The sequence below is a fragment of the Chrysemys picta genome, chromosome 5 (genome assembly GCF_011386835.1).
Source record: "Chrysemys picta bellii isolate R12L10 chromosome 5, ASM1138683v2, whole genome shotgun sequence".
NCBI lineage: Eukaryota > Metazoa > Chordata > Testudines > Emydidae > Chrysemys > Chrysemys picta.
The window spans coordinates 42,767,706-42,788,179 of record NC_088795.1 but is presented as its reverse complement, the minus strand read 5'-3'; the positions used below and the strand labels follow the sequence as shown (position 1 = coordinate 42,788,179).

The window sequence follows — 20,474 nt, the reverse complement described above, 5'->3', positions numbered from 1 at the left end:
AGACACCAAAACAAATGTCCCGATTTTCAGTACAGGGCATCCAGAGCGGTCAGTGACTGACACGTCTGGGAGGGGAGGGAGGGGGAACCACACAGGCCCCTTATCTATATATAAATTTAATACCTTACTTTAGGCATTCCATGTGCCAAGGTTTATGGTATTTATATCATTGAGTATAATTTCATATTTTACACTACTCCACACACATTTGTATTATATATTCCTTTTTTCAAGGGGCATCCTAGAAATCTACAAGAAAAAAGTGAATGTACAAGGCACATCACACAGTAACACAGCTATAGGCTGTCTCCAACCCACTCCAAATATGCCCAGGTCTGGTGTCAGGCTCCTGCAGTGTTTCTCCGGGAATTTAAAAGGAGGTATTGGCAAATATATTCCAGAATTTAGAAACCAAAATTGGAAGAAAATATTAAAGGGTTTCCAGGTGTACTGTGTGGTAGGTTAGCAGGCTAAATTCAAATATGAATACTTGAAGTGTAAGCCTTTGAGGTCTACAAATTCTCATTGGACACCAGTGTAAGAGTCATTGTCCCTCTCTCTGCCCTACTCTCCTTTTTCTCTTTGTAGCTCTTCTCTTTCTGTATCTGTCTCCCCATTTCCTTCTTGTCTTCCTCCTCCTCCTCTTCTGTCTCCCTTCTATGCCATTTGCATTTCGGAATCAGGCCAGCAGCAGATGAAAAATAGGGCCAAAATCCTAGTTAATTTTATGCCACAACTACCTCTTTGTGAAAAGAGCCCGTTTGAGTAGGATCTTATTTTGTCTGCAGCTGGTGCCAAAGGTCTCATAGCAGTTCCTTGTCTAGTCAAGGTTCATAGCATGCATAGTACAATTCTAGTAGTATACTAATCAGGAAGCATGGTAGGGCTGTTACCCTATGATAGGAGACTGCATAGTAATTCTGCCATGCATAACTGATTTGAAGGAAATAATTCACCAGCAGCTCTTCAGTTGTGGGACAGGTTAATGAATTGCCACTGGATTGGCAAGTACTATACATAGACTATTCAATACTTTGACAAGTCTTGTGGCTTTTGTTCTCTAAATAAGCAAAAGGCTACTTTAGTAATAAGGATCCACCCACACAATTTCATGTTGGACAACAAGCCTCTTGCAGTGCAAGGTGTCTGATTGCCTATTCTCACTAACTGAGGATTAGACCATTCTGTGTACTGTGATTCCCTTGCAAAATAAAGGAAGTGAACTGGCATTCCCATCCCAGGACCCTATTCCTGCCCTGAGAGGGAGGGCACTGGGAGAGGTATTACCACTTCCACAAGAATACTGTCTGGGATATAGTTCAAGTTTTGTAGTATTCAAAGTATTTTATACTTGTTTTTACTGTCCTTTGATCCAAGCTGATTATACATGAAAATGAAAACTTCTACAAACATGTGCCACGCTCTTCTGGAGAATCTTGCCTACATGCTCGGGGTTCTGCTGATCGCCATATTTGGGGTCGGGAAGGAATTTTCCTCCAGGGTAGATTGGCAGAGGCCCTGGAGGTTTTTCGCCTTCCTCCGCAGCATGGGGCGGGGGTCGCTAGCTGGAGGATTCTCTGCGACTTGAAGTCTTTAAATCACAGAATTTGGGGACTTCAACAACAGAGTCAAGGGAAAGGGGTTGGGTCAGCTTTTGTGGCCTGCATCATGCGGGAGGTCAGACTAGATGATCATAATGGTCCCTTCTGACCTTAAAGTCTATGAGTCTTTTCTTTCTTGTTTAAGATGCGAGCTTGCTTGCGTTAACAGAACCATAACTCTACATTGTCCATTAATAATAAAGCTGATTGATCAGTACAGATAAACCTTCAAGTGTTAAATTTAAAGCTAATAACATGAAATACTTACAATAGGCAAGTGTCATTCTATCCATTTTAGAGATGGGGAAAGACAAGCAGAGAACTTGTATATGCAAGAACATCTTATTGTGCTTGAATAGGATTGGGATCACTCAAGTTAGACAAAATACTGACTATAGTTTTCAGTTGGTGTAGCCCAGAATGAGATGCTCTGTCAGCTAGCTATGGTTAAACCCCCACATTCGTGAATTAAGCTAGTCTACGCTGACTGCAAAGTCATGGTCATGACAGTGTCATTAACTCAAATGTTCCCAATCCTGTTCAAACACAGTAAGATTCTCTATTGTAAGAAGCCCAGAGGTGAAGTGATTTATCCAAGGTCACACAGCAGGTCTGTGACCAAAGTAGGAGTGAACTCAGGTCTTCATATTCACACACACGATCCAGTTGATCAGAAGGTAACAGGAATAGATCTGAGACCTAGAGTGAAATCTTGCCCCCGCTGAAATAGGAGTTTGCCATTGTTTTCAATGAAGCCAGGCTTTTACCCTCAGTCAGCAAGGAGTTTGGGCTATGTAGGTTTGAAGAGGGGAGTATGCAGGTGAGGGTATCACTAGAAGTGGGCAGGTGCCGTGAACGGTGTAGAGGTGGGAGGGCGCAGCCGGTAGCCCCTGGGAGTAGCTAGGGCGTGCCCCGGGACCGGGCAGGGGGTGCAGAGGGCGGAGAAGAGGCTGGTACTCACTGTGCGGGTCGCTCTTCTCCCGGACTCCGTCCACTCTGCCGTCCGGGTTGATCCTCAGGAAGAAGCCCCCGTTTTTGCAGTACAGCCGCTTGGGGTCCTTGAAGTGCCCCGGGGGGAAGGTGCCGCTGCCCCCGTCGTCGGGCAGCGCGGGCAGGGTGGTGATGCTGCCCGCAGCCATCCGCCCCGCTGCGTGGCCCCGGGCCGGGGAGCCCCTCTGGTGCCCGGCCCCCCGGCCGCGGCCGCCCACCAGCCCCTGCCGGCTTCTCGCCCTGCCGCGGCCGCCCAGCCTCACCTCCTGCCGGCTTCGCCCTCTGCCGCGGCCGCCCAGCCTAGCCCCTGCCCGCTGGGGCCCGGCCCCTCCTCTCCGACGGGGCAGCGCAGTGCCCGGCTCCCCGGCCCCTCGCCGCCTCCGCGCGGGAAGCGGGTGCCGGCTGCCAAGTTAGGCTGGTGGAGCTGCGCAACGCCCGGGCTCTGGGAGCCCGTCACCCTGCCCGGCCCCGAGCAGCCAGCGCACAGCGCAGCCTCCCGGCGATGCTGCTGGGGCTGCAGGGAGCCAGCGCCGCCCCGCGCCCCCGGCCGCCTCTCGGATTCTGCCCGCTCCGCCGCGGAGGGGCGCAGGCAGGGGGAAGCGCAGCTAGTAACGACTTGTTTGTTCGCAGCGGCCTCCCGCTGCTGCTCCTCCCCCTGCCCTTAGCGGGTGCCTATCTGGGCCGGTCCCCTGCGGGCCGGGGAGGCTGCTGCTGCTCCTGCTGGAGAAACTGGCCGAGCTGGAGAAGTGGTTCCCTCCCCATCCACCGTACCGTAACCCTGCCCGGCCCTGCCTCCCCTGGCCGTACATCCAACCTCCTGTCCTCCACTCCACCCTGCTCCCTCCTAGCCCGCAAGGGAGTGCGCACGGAAAGTACCCTTCCCAAATCGCTCTGCAGGCTGGACATCAACAGCATCAGCGTGATTTCAAAAACATGTCGCTGGAAAGAGCAAGCCTGGGGGAGCAGGCGCTGCAGAAAGTGTGCGAGACCCAACTTGGTTTTCAAGGAATATTAGGCCAGGATAGATATTTTTAGTTACGCATTGAACTTTTTTTTAGTAACAATAGCAACCAACTATTATTTTGGCATTTTTATCTTCTGAAGCGTGGTTTGTAGAACACAGGTTAAGAGAAGGGGTAGCACCATTATATAGAGTAGTGGTATTTTGTTATTAGCATTGAAAACACAATATAAAAGATTGAGTACAAACCTTAGAAAAGCTAGAAGTCGACATACAGAACCAAAGAGAAAATACAAGCTAGTGCTACTCCTTGACTTATCTGATCAGATGTGAACAGAAACAACGAACCAAAAGCCAGCATTTACTACCCCAATGCAATTGGACTCCGATTACTGTACACAATGCAGTCCCCTAAAAACAGCGCAGACACAAAGTCTTGATAGGGATGGAGCTGTATTGTGGACAGAGTATATAAAGTTACTTTACACTTTAAACTGAATGTGTTTTTACAAACACTTGTGACGTAAACACAATTATACCCAATTAATAGATGAAAAAGATGAGGCAGAGAGAGATTAAATGATTTGCCCAAAGTCACATAGGAAGGCTGTGGCAAAGCCACTCCTCATGATTTAGCCAGAAAAATATCCTTGGTTACTATTGATTACAGAAGGTAATGCAGTACTTTTTAATTGAACACGCAAGCATTTTAATATATTACAGAAAGCTTTAGGGCTCTGAATGAGTGGAGAAGAATACACTCACTACTGCATAGCCCATTTTACCCTCGTGCCTAGGGTATGAAAAATATATAAATCAGACAAAAAACAAAAGCTTCTGAATGTTTAGTAACGGTCATACACATCATGGTGCTGAGAGGTATTAGTATGGAATACTATCCAAGAAGAGTTAGATCATGTTCAGTTAATTTGTACGAATTTTTAAAAATTAAATTAGAACATCATTCAGTTGCACTGTAGATCATTTCAGTAAAAAAAACAACTCAGGGAAAACAAGTGTTACAATATGTAATTTAAGGGCTGTATCATTCCATCAGTTAAGCAGAACACCATCTTAAGAACTATAGAATATAGGGACCATTATTGTTCCAACAAATGTATTTCAGTAATAAAATTAAAAATTCATCATGTGTTAAATCTATTTTCATTTTTGTGTATTTATATATTTAATAGAATTGCTCTAAATTATTTCTACTCCTGCTCATCACTACAAAGCCAAACATTTTCAGGTTCTGTGATGGGGCAAAAGTTCAGTCTTGTGAACTTCAGAAGAGTACAGATACTTTGGTTCCAGTTGGAGGAAGTCTTGATAGGATGGTGAAGTTGGGGTGTTGTGTAGCACAGCAGTTCTCAAAAACCTTTTGCAACTCAAGGACCCCCATTTTGATTTAAAAATTTGTGCAGACCCCCAAAAGTCCTGCTCAACCCCAGGCCCTCCCCCCACCCCACTTCTTCCTGCCCCCACTCTACCCCTGCCCCTTCTCTTTCCCACCTCTTTCCACTCCCTCCCCTGAGCACACCCTATCTCTGCTCCTACCCAACCCTCCCAGTGCCTCCTGCACACCGCTCAACAGCTATTCCGGGGCATGCAGGAGGCACTGGGAGAGAGGGGGAGGAGTTGATTAGCAGGGCTGGCAGCCCCAGATATGACTCATGGGCCCCCTAGAGCATCCTCATGGACCACAGTTTGAGAAACCCACTGTAGCATCTGTGGGGATTCTTGGTGTTGTGTTTTTTTCCAGAAGTGTGCGGCAAAACCTGCAGACAGTTCCACTGTTTGATGATCAATATCCCGCCCCACAACACACCTTCAAGATCCCTGGGTCCTACACATGCCTATCACAACATGTGGTGTACCTCAGCCAGTGCATCAGATGCCACAGAAACAACTATTTGGGTGAAACCAGATAATTGCAACACTCAAATGAACTTGCAGAAAAATGATAGAAGGCAAAAACACCACATCACTCCTGGGCAAACACTTCCCACAAAGCAATCATTCCATATCGGACCTCAAGTCCTTGTCCTCAAAGGCAACCTTCACAACACCACCTCAAAAGACAAACTTGGGAACTTAAATTCCTAACTCTGATAGACACTAAAAACCATGGACTAAACAGAAACACTAGTTTGTTTCTCATTACAACTTTAACACAACCTACTGCCCGCTAACCCTTAATGGCCCACTTCATTTTAAATGGTCTACAAAATGCGAGAGAGACCTTTATGCTTCATCTGTTCCAAGCTGTATTTAGTTCAGACACTCTGGTTACCTTCCCCAGATCTGAAGAGCTCTGTGAAGTTCAAAAGCTTGTCTCTTCCACCAACAGAAATGGTCCAGTAAGAGAGAGTGCTTCATCTACCTTGTCTCTTTCAAACATGGTAACATTCCATAATGAAGACAAGCACCAACATTTCCATCTTTTGGATATGAACTCCTGTTTAAGGAATTTTTTCTTGCCCTCAAACTCCCACATCCAGGTGTGGTAAAAAAAACCACACACACACACACACACACACACACACACACATTTCATTTTACCAAAGTTGTTTTAATCCAAATCACTAGCAACTTTTCCTGGTGATCTGTCTTCATTCGCACGGATGTATCTCTGCTAGTTTCAATATCCTTCCCTTTCTCATCCTACCGTAACATTGACCACCCCACCTGTGTTTCCTGGCAGTTTCACATTCTCTCTCCCATCCTCATCCAACCTACTAATAGTTGTGTTGATAGTGTACAGTGAAAAGAGAAGGCTGTTGACTAGGTGCTTTCATTTGTTCCATAGCGCACAACTACCACCTCTATGCAGATTTCCTACAATTCTCTCCAGCTCTAATTTCTCATTCTCCATGCAGCCATGTCATTCTGATTTCTTCTTGGAGGGCTCTGTAGGGTTTTATATTACCACACACCACCATGCTAACAAACCCAACCATAGAGCAACAGCAAAGTCCTCTGTGGTCTTCATGGAGCCTCCATGTCTCTTCTTTTTTGGGGGTTAAAATTCTAGTGCATTTTGTTGGTTAGGTTTAAAAAAAATTGCAGAGAGTATTTGGGTAGGTGAGGGTTTCAAGGTTGCGAGTGTCATTCTTGTTATAACTCAAAGGCTTTTTCAAAAGATGAAGGTTTATAGCATTTCCTAAAGATAGGAAAGTAAATCCAGAATCTAATCACTGAAAGTTTGTTCCACTGCTCATCTCCTACACCAGGGGTCAGCAACCTTTCAGAAGTGGTGTGCCGAGTCTTCATTTATTCACTCTAATTTAAGGTTTTGTGTGCCAGTAATACATTTTAACGTTTTTAGAAGGTCTCTTTCTATAAGTCTACAATATATAACTAAACTATTGTTGTATGTAAAGTAAATTAGGTTTTTAAAATGTTTAAGGCAGGGCTTTGGAGCAGAGCCTGGAGCTGGAGCGCGGAGCAGCTCCAGAGCAGTGGAGCTGCAGGTTTTTGCCTGGAGCTGGAGCGGAGCCAGAGCACAGCTCCAAAGCCCTGGTTTAAGAAGCTTTGTTTAAAATTAAATTAAAATGCAGAGAGCCCCAGACCGGTGGGGAGGAACCGGGCAGTGTGAGTTCCACTGAAAATCAGCTTGTGTGCCGCCTTTGGCACATGTGCCATAGGTTGCCCACCCCTGTCCTACACCAAAAATGCTCAGTTCCCAGCTTATACCCACTCATCCTGGGCTTTATGACATGCAGTGTTTGGTGGTTCATAGATAACAATTTGGTCTCTAACGCAGCTGTCCCAGTGCAAAATTAGGACTAAGGTTTTTTTATGTTCAAAGCAGCCTGGACTAGTGGTTCTCAGCCAGGGGTGTGCATACATCAACTCATCTAGACATTTGCCTAATTTTACAACAGGTTACATAAAAAGCACTAGCGAAGTCAGTACAACCTAAAATTTCATACAATGACTTGTTTATACTACACACAAATGCGAATACAATATTTACATTCCAATTGATTTATTTTATAATTATATGGTGAAAAGGAGAAAGTAAGCAATTTTTCAGTAATAGTGTGCTGACACTTTTGTATTTTTAGGTCTGATTTTGTAAGCAAGTAGTTTAAGTGAGGTGAAACTTGGGGTATGCAAGACAAAAATCAGACTCCTGAAAGGGGTACAGTAGTCTGGAAAGGTTGAGAGCCACTGGCCTAGATCATGGAGGAAGTGGGCAGCTGCATTCTGTACTAGCTGTTCCCTGTGGGACTCCACAGATTATCACCTTCAGCGAGGAGGAGCATTCACCTACCGCCACTCTAAGTTTGGCTGGAGAGGAACAACTGGAGCCACTGAAGTGCTGAGCCATCTACTTCTACTAGGTCATGTGGGCAGGTTGGCAGTACCTGTGGTCTACAGTGGGGTGGGGGGAAGGGAAGGTAGAGGGGTCCCACAGCATGAGTGTGGAGACCATATCTTTGTCCATGGCAATATGGAAATAGTCAGTGTCACTAGGGCTGTATGACTGTCTGTGCTGTCCTGATTGTGATACATCTAGGATATTGCCTGATGTCATGTTGGGGCTTGGTGGTTATGTAACCATCTCAATTATTTTGCTCAGGAATATCTGAGAAATCAGTTGAGTGATGACTGAGCAATGGGCAGACTATTGCCTTGTTCAAGGAGTTTGGCAAGGGTGCTTCTCTGAAGAAGGCACTAAATCTCCATTAGTTGTAGGCACAGCATCGTTTTTATTCTTCACTGGCTGTCACTAGCCATCGAGCTATTTCAGAGGTTGTGGCTCTAACGTTTTTCAGGGCTTCTTGAGCCTAGACCAATATGATGGGGCCAAATTCAGTCAGTGGTGGCTGGGGGAATATGATCTGGTCAGGAAATAGACTTATTTCCCAAGTAATTCCACATAATGCAACTTGCTGAGAATAATTGCATATAACAGGTCTTCATGGCATTTTATGCTTGAATTTGATTTCTGGGTTGTACAGACAAAACTCAATGTACTATGGCTAAAACTGAAGTGCTTACTTCATTAATCATCTGACTTCGCCCATTCTCTATTACTGCTAGATAATGCCACCATCTCTCCTTTTACTGAATTTCACAATATCGTATGTGAGGCAGGATAAGCTCAGACACTAAAAATCTGCCACTTCTTCCTTCGCAACATCCCTAAAGTTTCCTCCCCTTCTTGACATTAACATTACAAAGATACCTACTGACTTAGTTATCTCCTACATCAGCCACTGCAGCCTCCTCTCCATTTCAGTCCATCCCAAAATGCCAGTGCCAAAAATCTTTTGCTGCTCCGATCACATTGCTCCACTTCCTCAGCTCAGCTCTTGCATACACCCATTACAGCTACATCCCCTCCACCCAAGAACCACTTCACTGCTTCCAGACGCCTTCATATCTTTGTGCCTAGAACAGGGGTCAGCAACCTTTCAGAAGTGGTGTGCCAAGTCTTAATTTATTCACTCTAATTTAAGGTTTCACACCGTGCCAGTAATACATTTTAACGTTTTTAGAAGGTCTCTTTCTATAAGTCTATAATAGAAAACTTAACTATGGTTGTATGTAAAGTAAATAAGGTTTTTAAAATGTTTAAGAAACTTCATTTAAAATTAAATTAAAATGCAAAGTCCCCCAGACCGGTGGCCAGGACTCAGGCAGCGAGAGCGTGAATGCCACTGAAAATTGGCACGCGTGGCATAGGTTGCCTACCCCTGGCCTAGAACATGCTCTGTGCCAGAGCCCACAAAACTCTTTCATTCCTACTTCAAAAATATATTAAAAAAAAAAATCTACCGATTCTGTTACCTATTTCATTTATTATGACAACCTGCCACTTGGTTTGTATCCTATATTGTTTTGTAACCAGACAGGGCTCTTAGTTTACCACTCAGAGAGGAGAATCTGTTCCTTTATGGCACAGCTCTCAAAATTGTAGGTCATAATATACAACAATGGCACTTTATATATACAGATAATACAATGTATCTTAGAGATTGTGTGACTTAGGCTTGTGAATAACTTGCTTTTTATGTCTAAATGAAGTAGATAGTCCCAAGTGGTCACTGTTCAGTATATACCACTTTAATTTCTATGGAACTTCTCTATTATATCCAAAACATATTTGTATCATGAGGAAATAAAAGCCAATATTACTGTGGCTGTAGTCTTAAAAAACCCCAAAGGTTTTGTATAAAGTGATTTCTGAAATATTCCACGAAGATTAACTAACAAATTTCATGAACAGTGTTCCTTCAATGTTTTGGACTTTATTTTGGACTGAGTTCTGGATTTTGACTAATTTTCCAGTCTTTTCAGTAGATAATGATTACAATCCTAACATTATAGGATTCTCCCCCCCCCAACCCCCTTTCAGGGGAACTGATTTTAAGGGACTTAATACAAATATACTCTCATCCTCCAGATGTGTTAGTTCTTCCACTATCAAGAGTTTACTCATTTCTTCCTCCCCCCTCCCCAAATGTAATCCCTCAAGTACACAAGAGTTTAGCTACGTGGTTCCTATACTATATATAGTTCATGGAAATTTTCCAGCGAAATCCCTGTTTAATCCAGCACAATATAGCCAGAGCTTGCTGAGCCTCACAAGTCCCAGGAGGCTGCAGATTTGCAGCATGCTAAGCTACTCAGGGGAAACCTTGGCCTACCACAAAGCTTTTTTTTTTTTTTTTTTTTTAAATATATAAAACCCCCTCAAAAGTAAGTTGCAGAGGTCCCTGAAGGGAAGTACACTTCATCCAAATAAGCACCTCAGCTTTTATGCTCTTGCTACTAACTAGACCAGTGGGTAGTCCAGACTGTTAAACAGAAAAAGAAAAAAAATTCTTGGAAGTAAGTGTTAGGAGGAACTCTGCCCCCAAATCAGTCTATTGCAGGAGTCCTGCTTCACAGGGTTCTGTTTAGGAGGGTGTCATTTCTGGGTCTCCCAACCTGTTTCCCAGATTCCTATCCAAAACAGAATTGTTAGCAAAAGAAAAAAAACTTTGCGCTGTGGCTCCTTTGAAAGTCTGTCTTTGTTAACTCATGTGCAGCCAGATAGGGGGAAAAAGCCCTCTGTCAATTTGCTTCAAGGACTCAAGTCTCCAACAGGATTCTCAAAAGCTTGTCATAGGTGGCAATTGCTTTGGACAGAGACAGACTCTGGGCCAAATTTTCTGCTGATATATTTACTTCAGTGGAGTTATGCTAGTGGCCAATTTGGCCCTTTGCTTCTAGGAAGGGAGCAGCTGCCAAATATCTAATCACAGCCATCAGGAAGAGAATGTCTCCGTACCTAGGGAGGTGGTGGAATCTCCTTCCTTAGAGGTTTTTAAGATCAGGCTTGACAAAGCCCTAGCTGGAATGATTTAGTTGGGAATTGGTCCTGCTTTGAGCAGGTGGTTGGACTAGACGACATCCTAAGGTCCCTTCCAACCCTGATATTCTATGATTCTTTGTAACAGAGGTTCAAGGAAACAGGAAGGGTATACAAAATATATATCTATATATCAAGGGTCCAGAAAAAGGTTCTCCACAACTTTGTTTTTTAAAAAGTTATTTTTTTGGAATTTCCTCATCTTTAAAAAACCCCTGCACTGAGTACCTCTCACAGAAGTATATATCACAAAATAAGCCAGAAAAGGGCTCCCTACAAAAATATATCCACCTTAACCCTCCTGTTCTCAACAGCCTTAAAGAAGAGAAAAAAGTATAATTGGGTAAAGCAACAATCCAAGATAGTGTTTGGACAGTTTGGGCAAAAGCCATTTTTCAGCACCATGATATGAACACATTTCATTAGCAATTTTAGGAAAGGGTTACACACTTTTCTAAGATTATATACAATTCTCTCAGACCAGGAGTATGGGTTTACAGAATTGGGTCTTAACAGAGAAACTTATCCTCCAGATCTGTTCTTCCACTATCATGAGTTTACTTTTTGGGGGGGGGGGGGGGGGGGGGGGGGGGGGGGAGAGACAAAGAAATGAGTAATCTGTCAAGTACACAAGAGTTTAGCTACGTGGTTCCTATACTATATATAGTTCATGAAAATTTTCCAGCTAAATCCCTGTTTAATATGCTGAAGAGTTATGCTTAAAAAAAAACAAACAAAAAAACCACACCCTACCATAGTATTTAAGTGTGAATATTAGAAGGCGGATTTCAATTTTGGTGATTTATGCTCATGCAGATATTTTTCACAATAGATATTTACAATTTTCATTTTTTAAACAATATTAACGAGTATTAAAAAATTGGATTTGCTTCCACCCTGCATGATTAAAAAAAAAAAAGTCTTTTTGAAAGTTTGCCTTTTCTGTTGATAGGTTTCTCTTTATGATGCAATCAAAAGTAATGTTTATTCTATCACAGATCTGAAGTCTAACTATAAATCTGTATTTAAAGTTTCACTAATCAGAGGAAACACTAATTTGTGTAGAATATTTGTGGAAAACATAGTAGGTCTGCCCAGAGCAAAGTTTTCTGAATTCATTCATCATCCTAATGCGGCCACATGTTTTTGTTTGGTTTGTCTTCATGAATGGTTGATACTGGAGACATAACAGTCCACTGTGACTGAAAATGGAGAATTTACAACCTGATGAAGCCAAAGATGGAAAAGTGTCAAGTTTGACTAAGAGGCTGAAGCTGGAAGAAAATGGCAAAACAGCAGAGAAGCAGTGCCAGTTGGTGTGGCTATGAGGATTAGCAGTGGGCTTGGCTTCTATGAGCTGGAAGTGTCCAAGGCAACAGGATGAAGTGGTCAAAGTGAGAGGCATGGCAAACTACTATATACACATCTCCAGACAAATCTGTGTTAAAGTGGAGTTACAGTTGAGTACTTATTAATAGTTCAGGGTAAAACATATTACAGGGATGTAGTAATTATTCCCAAACTCAGGGAATTGAGTTTAATATTAAACTTAAAGAAAGCCAAACAATTAAGGTGCCCTAGCAACCCTAAATCTTCCCTGTAGCAAACACCAGGCAGTGACCATATGATAATTCAGGCATTTTAGCGTTTCTAGTTCCAGATTAAGTTAAACTAGATTTTACATGCAGTGTTGTTGCAGCTGTGTCATCCCACGATTAGCAAGCCAAGGTGGGGAGGTACTGTAAAATTTTGAGCTACACTGAGCTCTGTGTAGCTCAAAAGCTTCTCACCCCAACAGAAGTTGGTCCAATACAAGCTATTACTTCACCCTCCTTATCTAGATTTTTTATTTAGTCTCATGATATTTCTACTAGACAGAGTGACTGCTTCTACATAGCTGTGCTTGGGCTCATGGAAGAGAGTACAGGGAACCTCTTCTCCACCCCTCTCCCCAAGGGCGGCTCCAGACACCAGCACAGCAAGCGCATGCCTGGGGCGACAAGCCATGGGGGGTGGCCTGCCGGTTGCAGTTTCGGTGGCAGGGGGTATGCCAAAGCTGCGGGACTGGCAGATCACCCACAGAAACACCACCAAATCCGTGTGACCGTGGACTGCCCGCAGGCATGCCGCCGAAGGCCGCCTGACTGCCGTGCTTGGGGCGGCAAAAAAACAGAGCCACCCCTGCCCCTCCCCCGAGATCAAAGGGGATGCAATTGCTTGCTGGTTTTGACACCATTTCTGGGAACTAGCACTTGTGAAGCAGGTGCATAATACATCTGAGATGCTTTTTGTGTTAAAAATGGTAAGACGCTAGGACAAGAGATGTATACAAGTAGAAGATAGATCTGGTCTATTGACTGCTCAAAGGACTTTCACTATACTATGCTCAGTAGAAAGTATCCTGAGAAATCCAGGTGTCAGAACATTAACCTACCTAGATAATAGTCAGAAAGCAATACAACTTGAGTTGGACTTTTCCCTCCCCTCTCAAATGTAGTTCTTATCTGCCTGTAAAGCCTGAGAGACACAGAATTCCATAAGGTCTAGTTCTGAAAGGTGCTCAAATATCTTCCCCCTCATTGGTGTATCCAAGAATAAAAAGGCCAAATATTTCTCTTTTTGGGAATCAAGAAAAAGCAAAATTTATACCAGATTCACAAGTAGCAAAAATATCTTCCCTGCCATGCAGCTTTCATCATTTAGTTTCTCTCTCTCTCTCTCACACACACACACACACACACACACACACACACACACACACACACGGAACAGACAGGTAAATCTTAGAGGTGATGCTCTGAATTAGTTATAAGACTCTTATTGGATTAGTAGAAGTGAACTAACTTTACAATATTTGCTGAGTCAAAGTCTTGTCCTGCACTATTTCTGAAGAGCACAGCGGGCATTAGCCAGAAAACACTGACAATAAAAGCACTCCTCTTTGTAAGAGTCTGCCCCAGTAGAAAATATTGCAGGAGGATTCCACAAGTTGTTTCAGTGGATCAACAGTTCTGGGCCCCACTGAAGGCATCCTCATGCCACATGAGGAATATTGTGCTAAGACATTACAAACCAAGTGTCATACAGTGAGGTAAACAGAATTCTGATAGCATATATTCGTTAACTTTCCAGGGACATGAGAGCTAAGGGGCATCTGTTCTACCCCAACTCAACAAATAAGGCAGTCAGACAAATGTTGACTGCCTCCAACAAAATACTGTACTTCCTTTAAAAAAAAAAATTCTCCCACCCCAGCAATACCAAAGTACAAGTACCTCCATCACCGCTGCACAATGCCAAACAATGCTTTTCGTTGGACAGTGTGTGTTAAATCTATTGCAAATATAGCTGACTGCCTCAAGACACTTGGGTAATTGCAATAAGAGGGAGGACAGCCAAATAACTTTGTTAAATGTGCACATAAAATCAGTGTCTTGTGTTGCATTAGTTTTTAATTTTAGAGTAGGACCACTCCAAACCATTTTGAGAGAGCATCTAGAGTTGGTGGAGTATAATTCCCATTACGCCTCCACACCGGGTTTGTCTGTATATGTGACAGTTAATACAGAAGAAGTTACTTCTAGCTATAAAACACTTCCTATGTGCTTGTATTTTTAAGCATCATACACAGATACCACCTACAATACTCAAATTTATAAATACTGTAAATGCAATTGTTCAAGCCAAGTGGCTATGGCCAAGTCTTGTTGTTTCCTTGGAGAGGAGCTTAGAATGTTTTTTCTATGAAGTTTATGAAACAGTCAACTTCTGTCCACAGGCCAAACAGAGTCTGTAGACAGCCAAAGTGTGATTTTCCCTAATACTGTCCAGTCAATGATCTCATACCTGACCTGGAATAGTCACCCTACTAGAGTGCAAGAAGTTTAATCTTCATGATTGCTTGGACCTGGTCCTTGTTCTCCTAAGTGGAGGTTATGTGCTATTATATGAGAACTACCATTAAGTTCATGTTTTAAGATAAAATTAAATAGTGAAGAACTAATTACTACAGCTGTCAAGACAGCTTGTGTAGGAAGAATTTCTGTCAAATACTGCACTCTTAAACAGGTCCTGGATTAGCTATATACTGAGAATATGACCTTTCATTAAAGGTCTCTGAAAAATTAAGGTAGCTAATCTGTACATTGTTATTTTCATGCCAATCCATTGCTATAGATAAAGATTTACTCATCTCCAAATGTATTTTGCAGCAGGGAACCTTGGCTTCTCTTTCTCATACCAATTGGTAACCCTGTAAAAGTTCCCATCACTAAGAGCTGTAACAGTAGACAGAGTCTAATTAGGGACGGAGAAACTGACCAAACGAGACCTTAGAACTCACATTTTCTTTCACTAGTGAATCTATAGTTAACTAAATAATCACCAACGATAAAAGTAAAGTCAACACTGAGACCAATCTCAGCTACAGAGACCTGCATTGCCACTTTAGAAATTTATTATGCCATGCCTTTTGAAAGAGAGGCTGCATTAAATTTTGGGTCACTCCCCTGATCTACAATGCCCCAGCAGTATTGGTTATACACACACAAAAATGACATTAAGAGCACATTAAGGCCACAAAATCAGGCACTCAAAAGTTAGAAAGTGCCAGCATTACTGTTGCCTGGATTTAAGCTTAATTTGGCCACCTTGTGCATATGCATTATGATCAGACTAATTACATGTGTGACGTTGTGCAGTCTATATGGTTTTATAAAAACTTGATAATAGGTCAATATAATGTAACTGAGATAGTTTTAGAGAAAATACGGTAATAAGTGAATGTAAGTAACTGGGATATGCCTCATGCAAAAGGTCTCTTGTAAGGTATCATTACAAAGCTTATAATCTACTGAGTGTGATCATCTGATTTGTATAAATGTACCACTCTTGTATCTAAAACTAGAAATATAAAATGTAACTCTGAGGGCCTATTGTAATTGTGTAAAGTGTGGACCATTAATGATGGTTTGGAATCTTGATGACTCCCATTGTCTGCAGATGGCTGTATTTACCTGTGAGTCTTCCTGTATATGTGTGTGCTGGCAAGTGAGTAATGAAGTCTTGCAGTGACATGTGATCATGTCACCTGAACTGGAATCCATCTTTAACCTGGTGCTTTTCCAGTGAGGGGGGGTGGAAACCCAGAGAGACAAAGAGTTCCCGCCTTATGCAAAAGATATATAAAGGGGGGGAAGAGAACAGAGAGGGAGAGAAGCCATCATGAAGAATCCCCTAGCTACCACCTGAGCTGCAACAAGAGCTGTACCAGGGGAAAGAATTGTGCCCAGGCCTGGAAGGTGTCCAGTCTGAGAAAAACTTACTGAAACATCTCTGAGGGTGAGATTATCTGTATTTAGTTTGATTAGGCATAGATTTGCGCATTTTATTTTATTTTGCTTGGTGACTTACTTTGTTCTGTCTGTTACTACTTTGAACCACTTAAATCCTACTGTCTGTATTTAATAAAATCACTTTTTATTTAGTAATTTACTCAGAGTATGTATTAATACCTGGGGGAGCAAACAACTGTGCATATCTCTCTATCAGTGTTATAGAGGGCGAACAATTTATGAGTTTGCCCTGCATAAGCTTTATGCAGGGCAAAACGGATTTATTTGGGTTTAGACCCCATTGGGAGTTGGGCATCTGAGTGCTAAAGACAAGCGCACTACTGCGAGCTGTTTTCAGGTAAACTTGCAGCTTTGGGACAGGAGATTCAGACCCTGGGTCTGTGTCTGGAGCCAAACAGGAGTGTCTGGCTCAGCAAGACAGGGTGCTGGAGTCCTGAGCTGGCAGGGAAAACAGAAGCAGGGGTAGTCTTTGCACATTGGGTGGCAGCTCCCAAGGGGGTTTCTGTGATCCAACCCGTCACAACATGATCATACTATTTTTCCCCAGAGGACCCCGTCTCATTGTGTGCACAGGATGGATGGTGCTTATTTAAAGGGTAGCTATTCAATATTGTGTTTTCTCCTCACTGTTCAGTATGGGGCTCCCTGCCTTATTTACTGCACACTATTCAAACTCTGTTCTAAGGACAGAATTTTAGTTTCCGCACAGGCTTTACTATGGTGCTCATCACTGTAGTATCAGAATGATTCACCAATAGTAATGAATTTTTACAACTCCCCTGCAAGATGAAGTGGTATTATCTCCATTTTACAGATGGGGAACTGAGGCACAGAAAACTTAAGGTCAAAAGTATCCACTAATTTTGGATGCCCAATTTGGAACACCTAGTACCTGATTTTCAGAGTACATCATATTATGTAGTACCTTATATGCTCAAAGCACAGCCTCTATTGACTTCAGCACAGAAGTGCTGAGCACTCATGGCTGCAAGTCAGACTGTAGGGTCTCAAGTTAAGAAAACACAATTAAATAAAAACTTCTCGTAAGTGGTTGCTAAGTGACTTGCCCACCATCACATAGGAACTCTATGGCAGAGGCAGAGCTAGGATCCCTTTCTTCAAGGCAGCATTCAACTGCTTTAAGCATCAGACCATCCTTTCTCTTCGTGCAATCCCCTGCATCATTCACTATACACCTTTCAACTTCTGTGAAGCAAAGGTCCTACAGATAGTGTCCTTTATTATTCTTCAGTGCTGGTCCATTCTGTGCACTGACTGAAAACTGGGTGGAAGGGAGTGGGGGAAGAGAGACGAGAAGAGAAGAGAATCAATGTATATGCACAAAAGGAGGCCAAATTAAGGTGGCACAGGAAACCTTCATTCTGGCTTTTCCTAGTTTTTGAGTGTTTCCCTTCATAACTCTCTTAACCTAATTTTTGTATATAACGTCTTTGGTTTTAATAAAAGCAAACTGAAGAAGCCAGAAATTCCATCATGTCATACTGACACTCACATAGGTCATTTGCAGGGGTGGATCTTTTAGATCCACTGCACAGACTTCTGCCCTGTGAGCCAATGAAGTAAATGATACCAGGTTGTTATTGTCTGTGCGCTCTTGCACGACAGGGAGAGGAGACATTTGCCCATGGGTTTCACAGCTATTTCTTGACAGCAAAGGAATGGTGAGACTCAGATCTTGGAAATTCCAGGCTCTGGAGTGGAACATGCTCTAGTGGATAAACTTCTCTGCCTGATTTCTACTTCCCACCAACCTTGACCCTGTATGTCCCATCCTTTCTAACTCAATCCCCACTCTCCTTGCTCAGCCATTCACAGTCTCTTCCTCCTCTCCCTTCCCCCCACAAGCTCCTTGCACCCAGTGGCCTTGCCCAATCAGTCTGTTCCCTCTCTCCTCTTGTTCCTTGTACAATCTGTCTCTCCTCCCTGGGTCGCACTTCCAGGTTCCTACTCAGCCAATCCCAGTTATGATCCCCTGCCCCCATACCATAGCTCCTTATATCTGTCTCCACTTCCACCCTCACCTCACTGGTTCCCAGTCTCCTTGGCCAGCATGTCCCAGTTTCTCCTACTGCGTCATCTGATTTCAATCCATTGTCCTCCTCCCCACAAAACCTACTGGCTCCCAGTCTCCTTCCCCTACCCCACCATCTTCATTTCCTTCCCTAATGCCCAGCCCAGTCCCTACTTTCCATGCTCAGCCAATCCATCTCCCTCTTCTCCCACTCCAGTGTGGACTCCCAAGTCCCAATCTTATTCCTCTCCCCTTCCTAGCTCCTTGTTGCCATCTACTCTTGCCCCACTCCTTCCAGTTTTTATTCTCTTTGCATTTTCATCAGGCAGCCACCTCTAGGCTTACTGGGCTCCAGCAAGAGATCATACAGAGTGCAGGCTCCCTGCTCAGTTCCAGTGCCCAGACCCACCCAGCCCAGGCTGCAGCAGCTCAGAGCTTGAATTGCAAGTAAGTCCTGCTCAACCCCGAACCGGAGCATACACAATGCAGACAAGATTTAAACTTTAGCTGCAGAGTGCTAACTATTCTTTACTGAAGATGTGTGAACTGCAGCTTTTCAAAGGCTCATAATTTAACAAAATTTGGGTGGATTTTACAGAAACAAAAGCCCATCCCTGACACAAGAGGCTAGGTGGACAGCTAGGGCTCCTCCCTGCCCAGCACGCTCCTGCCTCCAAGCCAGCAGAAGAGGGAGTTGGACTCACTGCAGACATGAGCCTCACTGCTGCTTTTTATTCTGTCTGCCAACAGGGGGGAGAAGCACATTTCTGGCAAGAGACGGCAACTGAGATCCATGTTCCCGAACTCAGTTGTTCAACAGCAATTCTGTCAGGAGCTGGGTGAGGAGAGATTGCCGAGTGCAGCAGGCACTGCATAAAAGCAGCACATGATTGGACCCTGCCCCCTCCAATCCTTCCCCACCTTTGCAGAGCAATGTTGTCCTTTAAAGTTTTTGGGGGGAATGACACGATGAATTTTAGGCCACTTGTGACATCTCCTGATCACTCTTCAAGCCCCCTGAAAGCTCCAACCCTCAGTTATAGAAACTGAGCTATGCAGCAATTGCTTTGCAGCTTTGATCTTTATAGTTCTAGAAAGAACCCACATTTTATAGGAAGTGTTATCACTCAGTTGCTTCAGAGGAGTGTTCCAAACTTGATTTTTTTCTGAAGACAAAGTAGAAATATAGGAACACATCTTTTGAATAAAACAAGTCTTCATTACAAACCACTCCATCCCTTGTACCAAGAAACTCAGGACACCACATAGATAAAAATATAACAGCAGCAACTAAAGCACATAAAAGAGCCACAAGTAAAATACTAAAAAAGTCCCTAAAAGGTATAATTTTTAAAAGGGTGGTGTTTAGTCAGTTTTTAGTACCATAATTTTTCTACATTCCAGAAGTTTTAAAAATGTTTATTTCTGGGGCTAGAACCTCAGAAAAGAGTCAGTATAATTACTGTAAATATTAGAGGATACATTTTGCTATCCTTATCTATGATATTAAGTAATCCCTTACACCCTGAGTAGTTCTAATGAAACTAACAAGTGATTTACTGTGCAGAGCAAGGAAGTGGTGGTAAAAACTGGCTCTAAGAACTCATTGGGCCCAATTCATTTCTTTGTGGTAATTGTTTACAGATTACAAGGTGAGATACATATTGGGTCTTTGTGCATATGTTATGCCTGCAACCGTGTGTATGTGCAAATCCAACTTTGAAAGTCACATTAACTCAAAACTCAGAGGACAGTTTGACTGAGATTAATGACAGTTTCAAGATGCAGCTTCCAGCAGTAATTCACTTGCAGTTTCTCAGAAGAGTCTTCTCAAAGTCTTCATATTTAATAGTATAGTCATTTATGGACGTAGTTTATGGGTCTTGTCATCTTATGAATCATTTTAAAAGACTGAGTTAATATTGAAGACTTCCTTAACTAATTATCTTAGACATTGTATTTGAATGTCAATTTCTCCTACTAAGTAGTTTAGGTCCTCCCCCCCCTTCCATTGTTTTATTCCAACAGCAAAAAAATGCAAACAAATAAGGACATTCACCTTGTTGGTATTCATCTCTGCTTATGACATCAGTGTGTAGGATGTACAAATCCCAGGGATCCAAGTTAGTCACACTCACGATCTGTGTGGGCCTAAGTAACTAAGAAA

General features: G+C 43.1%; 1 protein-coding gene across 1 annotated transcript in view; it reads right to left on the bottom strand.

Annotated features, from left to right (window-relative positions):
* Window positions 1–3,373, bottom strand: part of FGF2 (fibroblast growth factor 2) — a 75,650-nt gene extending 72,277 nt beyond the window's left edge. Inside the window, exon 1 of the mRNA XM_042860068.2 lies at window positions 2,563–3,373. Within this exon, the coding sequence (XP_042716002.1) occupies window positions 2,563–2,740 (178 nt within the window). The 5' untranslated portion in view covers window positions 2,741–3,373. The remainder of the gene's footprint in view (window positions 1–2,562) is intronic.
* Between the last annotated feature and the right edge of the window lie 17,101 nt (window positions 3,374–20,474).